Here is a 14,029-nt window from a genome sequence, read left to right as displayed (position 1 = left end):
AATAAAAGTGTTATTAACATTTATGTTCACGTCTCTGTCTAAACATGTTTCCATTTTTCTTGATTAATACATAGAACTGGAATTACTACGGAAAGTGTATCTTTGAGTTTGTAAGAAACTTGAACAATCTTCCAAAGTGGTCATACCATCTTCTATTTCCAACAGTACCACATGAGAGTTTCAAATTCCTCTACATCATTGCCAGCAGGTGGTATTTATTTTCAGCATTTTCAGTTTTAGCCATTGTGCTGAGTGTATAGTTGTATCTCATCATGCTTTTTTAAAAACTCCCATTTCTTTGCTATTAATAAAATTAAACACGTTTGTGTGTGCTTACTGTCCATTTGTATATCTTCTTTTGTGGAGTTACATTTTATAAGGGTTTTAAACATATTTTTGATACAAACCTTTCAAAAAAGGGTGTATTCCCAATTCTGTGTTTTCTCCCAGTCAGTAGTTTCTTTTCTTTTTTAAAAATAATGTGTTTTGAAGAGCATACATTTTTAATTTTGATGAAATCTAACTTAAGTATTTTTTCTTGGGCCTTGTGACCTGGCTAAATTCACTTATTAGTTTTGATCATCTTTTTGTAGTCTTCTTGGGATTGTGTATATAAATAATCATGTCATCTGCAAATCAAGACAATTTTGCCTCTTCCTTTCTATTCTGAGTGCTTTTTATTTCTTCTTTGTTACTGTAAAGGCTAATACTTTCAGTGCAATGTAGAAGATATGTGGTAAAAAAAGATCCTTGCCTTGTTCCCAATCTTAGAATGAAAGCATGTATTTGGTCTTTGACCATTAGATATGATGCCACGTATAGGTTTTTCATAATGCACTTCATCAAATTGAGGAGATTCTCTTCTAGTCTTAATTTGCTTAGAATTTTAAACATGAAGTGGTAAATTTCAAATGCTTTATCTGCATCTATTGAGATAACTGGCTTTCTTCCTATATTGTTAATATGGTAAATTTTCTAATGTTCTATTACTATGATGTTTTTAAAAAGTTAAACTAAACTTGTACTCGTGACAAATCCCACTTGATCAAGATGTATTTTCTTTTTGTATATTGCACTTAAAAAAAATCTCCAGGGCTTCTGTTTGTTTTTGATATATTTCATTCTCTCTTCATCATGCTCATTTTTCCTTTAAATATTTATAATATCTATTTTAAAGTCCTTTCCTCTTAATTCCATCATCTGGCTATTCATAATAGCCAGAGTTTGGGGGAAAAAATTGTTCATTAACAAATGAATAAACAAATTGTACTACATTTGTACAATGGAACATGAGTCAGCAATAAAAAGTAATAAACAACTAATATGCCAACAAGTTTGAATGTATATTCAAGAAAAGGCAAACGAATCTACAGTGAAAAAATGCAGATCAGTGGTTGCCTACAACCAGTGGTGGAAAAAGATTCATTGCAAAGTGTCATGGGAATTTTTTGTGTGATGGAATTATTCTACTATTTAAACGATATTAAAACTCAACATACTGTGCAGTTTAAATAGTTGCATCTTCTTTTACTTAAATTAAATTTTAATATAGTCCATTTTTTCAGAGTCCTAAAGATTTGGTATCTGGATGTGCTACATCCTGAATTTTATTATTTTATCCATCATTTTTATTTATCAGCACTTTATAGCATAGGATGGGTCATGTTTTCCTTCATTTCACGTCTACGTATAGTAATTTTCGATTGACTGGTAAACATATTAAATTTTATTGTGTTGAATTGTGTTGTCTTCTCCGGAGTATTGGACTTTGTTCTAGTAGCCAGTTAAGTTACTTGCAGATCATTCTGATCCTTTTGAGGCTTGTTTGTAAACTTCGTTAGGGCAGGAATATAGTAGCTTTTTATCTAGGGCTAATTTAGCCCTACTCTTAAGGAGTGACTCTTGGTATCTCTACTGAATTTCCTAAAAGTTCTATGAAGTTTCTGAACTTGGGCTGGTCAGAACTCAAATATCTCCCAACCCTGTGTGAGCTCTGGGGATTGTTTGACTTATGGATCCCTGGTCATTCTTTGCATGGCCTTGGAGACTTTCACCCTATTCATGTGCAGGTTAGTATTTATCAAGTGTCTCGGGGCGGGCTTGATTTCTGGAGCTGTTTCTGTGTAACCCTCTCTTCTCTGGTATTATAACCTGGAAACACCAGCAGCCTCAACCTTCCTAAACTTTGACCTCTGTCTCCTCAACTTAGTGTGATTTCCGTGCTCTCTTTAGAATATACCTCCTCCACTAAAGTCCAGAAAGTACCTTCAGCAGAAGCCAGGGAAAACACAAGGTCAGCTTCATTTGTTACACTTATTTTAGGAATTAGAGTCTTGAACTGCCTATAATCTAATGTCTGAACACATTTATTTCATATATTTTCTCCAGTTGCCTGATATTGATTATAGTAGGAGGCTTAAAGTTAGACCTAGTTTCTTCCTCATGTACAGAAGCAAAGTTAGCTTTCATTCTTCTTTTTATATTTTCATTCCAAAGCAATGTAACTGTTTCTAAATAAACTAGTATGCATTAATATTTTAAGAATAGGCTGGGCGCGGTGGCTCACACCTGTAATCCCAGCACTTTGGGAGACTGAGGCAGGCGGATCACGAGGTCAGGAGATCAAGACCATCCTGGCTAACATAGTGAAACCCCATCTCTGCTAAAAATACAAAAAAATTAGCTGGGCATGGTGGCGGGTGCCTGTAGTCCCAGCTACTTGGGAGGCTGAGGCAGGAGAATGAAGTGAACCCAGGAGGCAGAGCTTGCAGTGAGCCTAGATGGCGCCACTGCACTCCAGCCTGAGCGACACAGCGACTCCGTCTCAAAAAAAAAAAAAAAAAAATTAAGAATAAACATCCTGGTTAGGCACAGTTGCTCATGCCTATAATCTTGCTACTTTGGGAGGCCGAAGTGGGAGGATTACTTGAGCCCAGGAGTTCGAGACCAGCCTGGGCAACACGGCAAGGCACCATCTCTTAAAGAAAAAAAAAAAAATTAGTCAGGTGTAGTGGCATGGGCCTGTGGTCCCAGCTACTCAGGAGGCTGAGGGGAAGACTGCTTGAGTCCAGGAGGTTGAGGCTGTGGTGAGACATGGTTGCACCAGTACACTCCAGCCTGGGCAACAGAGCAAGACCTTATCTCAAAAAATAAAAATAAAAATAAATAGCTCGATATTATTCTGTAATGCTACCAGTGCCCAAATCAGTTTTGGAATATTTTGTGGAAAAATGCATTTGACAAATATTTAAGGTCATCAAGAAAATCAGTCATACCATGTTCTCAGGAATGCTGATTTTGAAGGCCAAAAACAAATGTTTAAGTCCTAACTCAAGTTTACTAAGCTGGGTGGCAATGAGTATTAGCAGTATTGGTATTAGTTTTCTTACCTGTAAAGTCAGCTGTACCCTGATCTACACAAATGAAGCACTCTTGAGTTGTACAGCATGTAGCCTGAATAACTATGAAGGAGCAGCCCTGGCTATATCAAGATACTTTCATCCGAAAGAAAAGATTCAAATCAAAATGGTTTACACAATAAATTTATTATCTTACCTAGCAAAATGTTCAGATGTAGTGGCGGTTCCATGGTTAATTTGATGGCTCATGTTATTAAGAACCCAAGTCCTTTCTTTCCCCCTCCCGTCCTCACCCCCCTCCCTCAGTTACTTTTATCTTCTCTCTGCATAGTTACACATTGGCTACAGAAGCTGCAAGCATCATGGCCTCTGACAACCATCTCCAAAGACAAGAGAGTACGTCTCTTTGGGACACAAGTTCTCCACCGGACACTTCTCCAGAACTCTCCCAGCAGACTTGCTCTCTTGTCACTACCTAGAATTCTATCACATGCCTTTATTAAGCGATCACTCTCAAGAGGAATGGAATTACTATGGTTGGCTTACTAACAAAGACTCACCCTCAGAATCCTATGGCCAACCAGCATCTGGCCATCTGGAAGGAAGGAGTGAAGATAGACAAAACTGCTACTGAATAGGCAATTGAAGTGTCTACTTATTGTACAGATATTTTGTATGTAAATACCTATGCAATAAAAAACTAACTTAAGTTAGATCTTATATGTGAAGTTAACCTGCATCTCAATCATTATGTAATGTCGTATCAATTTTAATCCTTAACTAACATTTTTTAGTAAATTCACCAGTTATATCTACTAGCTAAATTGACCCTACTTGGTTGTAAAAGATTTTTTAAATGTTTAAAAAGCAAACAATGCACATTGGCTGCAGACATAGTATATACAGATAAGGAAGATAACATTAGTTTTCCCAGATTCTACCAACTACAGGAAAAAGCTAACATTTAAATACATACATACATCCCCTTCAGAATTTTCTCAAAGCTAAGTACAACATATTTTACAGAAATACTATACATTCTATACTATATCCAGCCTTTCAACTTAATTTACTAATATTTACATAGATGTACATAATATGTTTTAATAATTGGGTAGAATCTTTGTTTCAAAAAAGTCACTTCTCTATTCAAAAGAATTTGAGATTTGGCACAATGAAGATAGTCATAAAAGTGCATCATGAATGCTGAATGCAATCTTGAAAAAGCTGTGAAAACATCTGGAGGTTAGAAAAATGACTAGACTAAGTCTATAGCCTCTCCAGGCCTTCTACTGTCTCCATGCAAATTTGTGTCATGTGAATGCCTCCCTCGTTTTTTTTTTTTTTTTTTTTTTGAGACGGAGTCTCTCGCTCTGTCACCCAGGCTGGAGTGCAGTGGCCGGACCTCAGCTCACTGCAAGCTCCGCCTCCTGGGTTTACGCCATTCTCCTGCCTCAGCCTCCGAAGTAGCTGGGACTACAGGCGCCCGCCACCTCGCCCGGCTAGTTTTTTGTATTTTTAGTAGAGACGGGGTTTCACCATGTTAGCCAGGATGGTCTCGATCTCCTGACCTCGTGATCCACCCGTCTCGGCCTCCCAAAGTGCTGGGATTACAGGCTTGAGCCACCGCGCCCGGCCGCCTCCCTCGTTTTTAATGGCCTACTGAAGTCAGAGCTTTCCTTTCACCTCTGCCCAAGATCTATTCCCAAATGGGAATAAGCCTTATTTCTCTTTTTCATTTACTACTGAATCCCTCTTCAATAATCAACCACATTCTTTTGGTAGCCACTACCATGATTATTAGGGCTATTTTTACTAAGGGATGTAACGAGGAGTCTGTTCAGAGACAATAAGGATATTCTTTCAAGTCCAGCTTAATACTTGATTTTAAAAAAAGGTTTTTATTTATTTATTTGGGACAGAACCTCACTCTGTGGGACAGGGCTTCACTCTGTTGCCCAGGCTGGAGTGCAGTGGTATGATCTCGGCTCACTGCCACATCGTTCTCCTGTGTTCAAGTGATTCTCCTGCCTTAGCCTCCCCAGTAGCTGGGACTACAGGTGTGTACTACTACGCCTGGCTAATTTTTGTATTTTTTAGTAGAGATGAGGTTTTGCTATGTTGGCCAGGCTGGTCTGGAACTCCTGGCCTCAGGTGACCTGCCCACCTTGGCCTCCCAAATTGCTGGGATTACAGGCGTGAGCCACTGCACCCGGCCAAAAAAGGTTTTAAATTTAAAAAACATTTAAAGAATGAACTATGCACAATTTATGGTATACCCCTAATGCTTTTTTCTTTAGGCATCTAATGAGAACAACCTAGCTAATCTTCATGTGTATGGCTAAGAGAAACTACAAATGGATATCATATAGTGATTTTGCCACTGCCTTTTCATGGATTTAAATGCTAAGGTGCAAAATTCTTTCAGTGAAGGTCCAATGAGCTTTTTCCTTTCACCTTGGATTTAGCCAACTGCCCATCCAGCACACCTAGAAATACTTCTTTTGCTACGGTAACTCAAACATCTGTTAGCCCCAGTCTTACCCCAAATCTCTACTTTCTAGGAACCTCTGTATACCTACCTGAGCTTTTTCTTTAGCACCATCAGTCTTTCCAGCTAACCACAGTAAACGCGAATGTTCCATCTCCTGAATATCACTCGCTGAAAGTAAAATTTGGGGCAGTTTCTACAGTCTAGAAAGCAGATAGGATTAAGCTATGTCTACATAAGATAAAAACTACAAAAAGGTAAATGAAAATTAAAGCTGTTCATGTGACTAGAAAAAAAAATGCTTGATACTGTTCAAGGAAATGAGAGGACACAAACAAATGGAAGAACATTCCATGCTCATGGATAGGAAGAATCAATATTGTGAAAATGGCCATACTGCCCAAAGTAATTTATAGATTCAATGCTATTCCCATCAAGCTACCAGTGACTTTCTTCATAGAATTAGAAAAAACTACTTTAAATTTCATATGGAACCAAAAAAGAGCCTGTATAGCCAAGACAATCCTAAGCAAAAAGAACAAAGCTGGAGGCATCATGCTACCTGACTTCAAACTATACTATGAGGCTACAGTAACCAAAACAGCATGGTGCTGGTATGAAAACAGATATATAGAGTAATGGAACACAACAGAGGTCTCAGAAATAATGCCACACATCTACAATCACCTGATCTTTGACAAACCTGAGAAAAACAAGCAACGGGGAAAGGATTCCCTATTTAATAAATGGTATTGGGAAAAGTGGCCAGCCATATGCAGAAAACTGAAACTGGGCCCCTTCCTTACAACTTATACAAAAATTAACTCAAGATGGATTAAAGACTTAAATGTAAGACCTAAAACCATAAAAATCCTAGAACAAAACCTAGGCAATACCATTCAGGACACAGGCATGGGCAAAGACTTCATGACTAAAATACCAAAAGCAATGGCAACAAAAGAAAAAATTGACAAATAGGACTTAATTAAACTAAAGAGCTTCTGCACAGCAAAAGAAACTATCATCAGAGTGAACAGGCAACCTCCAGAATGGGAGAAGATTTTTGCAATCTAGCCATCTGACAAAGGGCTAGTATCCAGAATCTACAAAGAACTTAAACAAATTTGTAAGAAAAAAATGAATAACCCCATCAAAAAGTGGGCAAAGGATATGAACAGACACTTCTCAAAAGAAGACATTTATGCAGCCAACAAACATATGAAAAAAAGCTCATCATCATGGGTCATTAGAGAAATGCAAATCAAAACCACAGTGAAATATCATTTCATGCCAGTTAGAATGGCGATCATTAAAAAGGCAGCAAACAACAGATGCTGGAGAGGATGTGGAGAAATAGGAATGCTTTTACACTGTTGGTGGGAGTGTAAATTAGTTCAATCACTGTAGAAGACAGTGTGGCGATTCCTCAAGGATCTAGAACCAGGAATACCATTTGAACCAGCAATCCCATTACTGGGTATATACCCAAAGGATTATAAATCATTCTACTATAAAGACACTTGGACATGTATGTTTATTGCAGCACTGTTCACAATAGCAAAGACTTGGAATCAACTCATATGCCCATCAATGATAGACTGGATAAAGAAAATGTGGCACATAAACACCATGGAATACCATTGCAGTCATAAAAAAGTATGAGTTCACGTCCTTTGCAGGGACATCAATGAAGCTGGAAATCATCATTCTCAGAAAACTAACACAGGAACAGAAAACCAAACACTGCATGTTCTCACTCGTAAGTGGAAGTTGAACAATGAGAACACACGGACATAGGGAGGGGAACATAACACACTGGTGCCTGTCGGGGTGGGGGACTAGGGGAGGGATAGCATTAGGAGGAATACCTAACGTAGATGACGGTTTGATGGGTGCAGCAAACCACCATGACACGTGAATACCTGTGTAACAAACCTGTACATTTTGCACTTGTATCTCAGAACTTACAGTATAATAATAATAGTAAGAAATGTTTGATGCTTTTCAAAATTCAAAATCTATAAGAAGTTGTTAGGAACAAAGAGTCCAAATATTGAGCACTGGTTGGGCGGTAGGGAGAAAGAACCCTTTTCCGTTGATGGTAGGAGGCTAAACTGGTGCAGTCGTCTGGAGAGTAGCATGGCAATATGATGGCAAGTTCAGCAAGTACAGACCTAACAACTGGGGCATACTCCCCCGTGTAGATCCTAGAGAAACTCTTACCTTAGGATATTAGTTATCTATTGCCAGATAACAAATTACTCAAAATGGAGTATTTAAACCAACAATAAACATTTATTATCTCCTAGTTTCTGTGGGTCAAGAAGTCAGGAGTGGCTTAGCTGGGTAGTTCTGGCTCAGGGTTGCTTATGAAGTTTCAATCGAGATGTTGCCTGGGGCTCCGGTCATCTGAATGTATAACTTCGGCTGAAGGATCCACTTCTAAGATGCCTCAGTCACAGGGCTGGTAAGTTGGTGGTAGCTATTGGCTGCTCCATAGGGCTGGGCTGCTAGAGCATCCTCATAACATAGTGACTGGTTTTGCCCAGAACAAGTAATCCAAGAGAACAAGTAATCCAAGAGAACAAGGCAGAAGCAACAGTGTTATTTTATGGCTTAGTCTGGGAATTCACAAGCTATCATGCCATATTATGTTGGTCACAAAGATTAACCCTGATACAATGTGGAAAGGGAGTATACATGGGCACGAATACTAGAAGGCAAGGATCACTTGGGGATATCTTGGCAACTGGATTCCATATACAAGTCTATGTATTAAAAAAATCACTGCAGTATTATTTGCAGTGACAATGAGTTGCAGGCAACCTAGGTTTTTCATTTCTAGAGAAACTTGTAAGTAAAATGTGGTGTATGCCTCTGATGGAATACCTTATAGCAATCAAAACCAATGAACTAGAGTTACGTATTTTTTCAACTAAAAAGAAACAGAAACAGAATTTAAAAACAGTAAGATTTATAGCATAATGCAACTGATATGTCTAAAAACCACTGTGTACATACGTATTTTTCATATCATATAAAGAAACATACTGCTCAATAAATAAAGGGTTATCTGGAGAGGTGTATTTTAAGTGGTTGTATATGGGGGAAAGTGGAGATGAACTGAAGAATAAAACAAAAAAAGTAACAAAGAGGGGCTTTGCAAGAATAACATAAAGAGTGTGCCATGAATTGAAGAAAGGAACTAATTACCTCAATTGGTTGAGGTTTAAAAAATTCCTCTTTTTGGTAGAGTTGTAATGTGGCCAAAGCAAGTCTAAGAGATCTTGTTGAAGCAAGATTCCTAGAAGATAAGATTCTATTCATTTCCCTATTTTTTCAAGTCACATCCTTGTGGAAAGAAAATTTTAGTGGCTCGGCCGGGTGCAGTGGCTCACGCCTGTAATCCCAGCACTCTGGGAGGCCGAGGCAGGCGGATCATGAGGTCAGCAGATCAAGACTACCCTGGCTAACACGGTGAAAACCCGTCTCTATTAAAAATACAAAAATTAGCCAGGCATGGTGGCGGACACCTGTAGTCCGAGCTACTCGGGAGGCTGAGGCAGGAGAATGGCATGAACGTAGGAGGCAGAGCTTGCAGTGAGCAGAGATTGTGCCACTGCCCTCCAGCCTGGGTGACAGAGTGAGACTCCATCTCAAAAAAAAAAAAAAAAAAAGAAAAGAAAAGAAAATTTTAGTGGCTTATGTCTGTAATCCCAGCACTTTGGGAGGGCTGAGGCAGGCAGATCATCTGAGGTCAGGAGTTTGAGAACAGCCTGGTCAATATGGTGAAACTCCCATCACTACTGAAAATACAGAAATTAGTCAGGTGTGGTGGCACATGCCTGTAGTCCCAGCTACTCAAGAAGCTGAGGCATAAGAATCACTTAAACCTGGGAGGTAGAAGCTGCAGTGAGCTATGATCACACCATTGCACTCCAGCCTGGGCAATCGAGCAAGACTGCATCTCAAAAATAAAATACCTCTTTTATTCTCCTTGTTGAAATAAAATTCTTTTAGCAAGACACAAACCTCTTTCATTTCTCAAATGGAGTATTTGAAATGCAAATAACCTTGAAAGAGGTAGCTCATAAATGTACAATTATGAATAAATGTCTTGACAGCAGATTTCCTTGTTGAGGAGTGTTTAACGGGAGGAAGCTAAAGGAACAGAATTTTGAATTTCCCTATAGACTATGGGGCTTGAGGGGTTGGAAAAGAGAAGGAGCATGGAGGGTTACATTAAGGTACTACAGACAGATTAGATCCTTGATAATTCAGATTAAAACTGGTGCTTGTGACAAATTTTATTTTGGAGTTGGAACAAGAAAAAGAACACCTTGCATTTATGGCTAATTTACTTCTTTTGAGTTTTAGGTGTACCTACACATTTTCACCTGTTTAATTTTTACTGTGGTTAACAACTCAAATATTAATTTGCTGTCTACATACTGTTTCAAACTGATGATTATCTTCTGTGTTCAGCAGTAGTGGATTGTTTGGTTATCCTTGGTGGGTCACCACTTGAGTGATAATCTAAATCTAAACTTGAAAGTAGACCGGTTTTTAAATAATTTACAGTGCATGTTAGGACTAAAATGAAGAAGAGTCAGGTGAAAGCCTAATTTATCTTAATGAAAATATGTTATATATACTGGCAATTATGTGACAGCAGAGAGTTAGGATAATTTTTTTTTTTTTAATTTGAGGAGAACAATGATATTGCTTTTATTGAGAATAAGCCCAACCTAGGGCACTGGGAGTGCATGAGTCACTTACATAACAAGTGATCCACATATGTATAGTAACCACTGTCACCTACTGCAACCGCAGCCCTCGTGGGATCATGCCCACTCAGTGTTTAACAGCTACCTCTGCTGAGTAACAACAATGAAGACACCAGTTCAAAGTAGCCAGCGTTTACCAAGCCTTCCTTTTTTTCCTATTTTTAAAATTATCACTCTCAACAAATTTTGTGTGTGTGTTTAAGTACTTTCTTATTTATGAGACCCTCAGGCACAAGACATGTTATTATCAAGCCCCTTATATACCATCTAATATAAATTAACATAAGCACATATAATCTCTAAGGTAAAAAAAAAAAAATCATCATGAAGAATCCTCATGGAGCATCAGGCAGTTGTAGAAACACAAAAACCAGACACTTTTACACTTTTATTCACGGTGCTGCCTTCTTCCCTGCTCTACAAGGCATTTTTGCTTAAACATCAGCCTCTTTAAGACATCACTGCAATGTCTGGTTAACAGAAACTGACATATTTACATAATAACAGCTGATTTTCACGTAAGTCTTCACAACAATCTAGAGATACTGAAAATACTCTGTGGCTTTGAAGTTTGTGAAGTTAAAACTTTTTTCAAAACATTTCTATTCTCTCTTCATGATGAAAAGCAGTGCACATTATCTAAGGCCCACTTCAAGGAGCTATTAGCTCCATGAAGGCAGGGCCTGTCTTGTATGTCAGTGATTCTCTGGAGTCTGGCGGCACCCAGCAGGGCAGCAAACTATAATTCTTGAATTCTTGGAGATATACATGTCTTATTAGACTAATTTATATATCTGTTTTTCTTCTTGACAATTGAGTTGTTTGGCTACCCATAGAGGCATTTTTCAGACCAGAACAAGATCTAATGTATTCTAATATTTTCATCTTGAAAATGTGAAATAAGAAAGAAGACCAGGTCCAGAGAAGTTTACAGACCAGTGAGGCTTACAGGCTACAGAAATTTGGCTACTTGACTTAAACTCACCCTCTTCCACCCAGCCCAGTGCTCTTTGAACCACACTCTACACACTGTTCCTCCTTTAGGTCTCTGTAAAAATCAAATTTAAATCAACTGGCTTTTTAAAAAAGAATATATTTTCAGGTATATTAAGAAAAACTAAAAAATTAGTTTGTAAAAGCCTTTTATTGTATCCGTGCCATACAGAGTGAAAAATAACACTCCTAAAAAAAAGAATGCTACCTTTTCCACAACATTTTATTTTAAATAAAACTTCAAGTACTCTTACATAGGTACAAAAAAAATTCTGATCTATTTGCCTCCAACAGGCCACCACAACACACAGTAGATAAAACACAGTGGTTACAAATGTCTTTTAAATTTATTTCTGAGGCAAGGCAAATGGGAGGGAAATGTTTCTATGAAAAAATACTGTGTGCGTAGGAAATTGTCACAATTTTATTCCACATGGATACAAATGATTATACTTTAATTTAGGCCCTGGTGGCTTAAAATTATATAACAAAATAGAAAAATGGAAAACTAATATCCCCTACACCCTGTTTCAAAGGCAGGCACTACCAAGATTAAGGAGACGCCACAGTGTTGGTAGAGGATAATTACTGTACAGACTGTATAGCTATCATTACCTTCAGACGAAAATAAAATGCTACAATCCTCTAAGGCATGAACAATAATGTCTGCAAACAATATATACACATAATACATATTTAAAACAAGACTTAATATAAACAAGAATGAACAGTATATACATGTCAATGTTTTCACTGTTTTGAAATACAATTTAACTACACAAGTGATGCAGCAACATATATATATAAATGTACTTGTAACTCTACAGTAAAGTTTCTTTTTGGTGCTTTTATAGCACATCAGTGTAAACAGTTTAACTTGGCTTTGTTTTATATTTTAAAACATTCCTTGTTGTATTTTCAAGATTTAAAGCAATTTTCTAGTTCTTCCTTTTCACAGAAAACGAAGATTCTGGATGTGGTTTAATCATAAATAATTCATAAAATTAAATACATTCACTAAAAAATAAACTACAAAGTAAAAAAATGAAAAATAGATATTTATTGAGAGGGAAAGGAGAACCATTTCCCACGTTAGAGCTCTGGTGTTGAGTATTCAGTGCGATTTGATATATTTTAATTGCTATTGCACTATAACACCCCTTCCTTTGAAAATTCTTTGGGTGTGCTTCCCTGTTCTACCTAAATTAGCTGATAAATCACACAAACCAATAACCGAGGGCCTTGGTTGTTGTAGGAGTGAAGCCTTTAAAAATGGTATTCTTCTGATACTTTTTTTTAATACTTATCTTAAGGAAAAAGAAAGTCATTATGTATGTGCCTTGCACGTTTATGTAAATACAGTTCACATTGCTGGTCTCATTTGTCCTTGTTTAAAAGGAAAAAAATAAAGAGATTATTATAACTTCAGCTCACTTTGAAAGTATCTGTCCACTTTTTTTCAAAATACTTCCTCATATTGTGGCCAGCTCTGCCTATATCAGAATCATCTTCATTAAATGTTTCACAGTTGTCAAAAACAAGCCTGACATCTAGAGCAAAGGTTTCAAGGTTTGGATACCTGAAAGAAAACACATAATTAGCGATTGCTTTCATAGAGTGGATTTGTTTTGTAAACAAAACAAGAGTTAATAAAGGGTAACAATGAAAGAAAAATGATTAGGATAACTGCATTTAAACTGATATATATGATACCCTCTTATAAATGGAACATTGAAAAATTTTTGTGTGTTCTGAAACATACTGGATTTAAAGACAGGTTAAATGGAAAAATAGATTTCTCCGAAGATCAAAACATATTTCAACAGGCATTTTCCCCATAACCTGTCTCCTGTTTGACCTGTATCACACAATTTTGTCACAGGACCTATCCCACTTGACTAGTTTATTAAGTTCTCTGACCAAATGTATCACTTGCAGGATCCTATTATCTGTATTTGAAAATGCTCAGCTGCAGTGGAAATCATGTCAATGCTCCCCATGCAATGATAAAAATCACACTTTTCCTGTAGCTTTTATATACACCCCAAGATATGGTGCTCTGTGTTGTCTTCCCCATTTCCCATTTCTCTTCTCTTCATATATGCTCTTCTGCCCAAGCATTAGAGTATGACGAACTCAAACAAGCAAAACAAGCATATGCTATGTCTCTACTAGAGGTAACATTATAAGGGTCTGTCTTTCAACAAGAAGTACTATGGCTTCTGTGCTTTTCTGGTGGGATAAGCTCAATTCTCTTTCTCTGTAGAAAAACAGAAAAGAGAAAAGAAAGGTGGATGAATCTACGTAAGCTTATTAGTAAGAAGGGAATGGTCATTTCAAGCCAACTGAAGCCAATTCAACACATTTTAAAAGACAGCTTTTAGAAATGCAAATTTTAA

The 14,029-nt window shown here is 37.4% G+C and overlaps 1 protein-coding gene across 8 annotated transcripts in view; it reads right to left on the bottom strand.

Moving 5' to 3' along the window:
- Positions 1 to 7,809: 7,809 nt before the first annotated feature.
- BAZ2B (bromodomain adjacent to zinc finger domain 2B) overlaps positions 7,810 to 14,029 on the bottom strand; it is a 331,981-nt gene continuing 325,761 nt past the window's right edge. For 3 of the 8 annotated variants that reach the window (XM_030916307.1, XM_010379128.2, XM_030916308.1), the window contains one exon: positions 11,763 to 13,209. In XM_030916307.1, the coding sequence (XP_030772167.1) occupies positions 13,056 to 13,209 (154 nt within the window). In that variant the 3' untranslated portion in view covers positions 11,763 to 13,055. Of the gene's footprint in view, positions 8,386 to 11,762; positions 13,210 to 14,029 lie in introns of those variants that run through there. The other 5 variants (XM_030916310.1, XM_030916311.1, XM_030916309.1 and 2 more) reach the window with 2 other exon arrangements.

This window comes from Rhinopithecus roxellana, chromosome 14, assembly GCF_007565055.1.
Source record: "Rhinopithecus roxellana isolate Shanxi Qingling chromosome 14, ASM756505v1, whole genome shotgun sequence".
Lineage (NCBI taxonomy): Eukaryota > Metazoa > Chordata > Mammalia > Primates > Cercopithecidae > Rhinopithecus > Rhinopithecus roxellana.
This window is presented reverse-complemented; position numbering and strand designations above follow the sequence as displayed.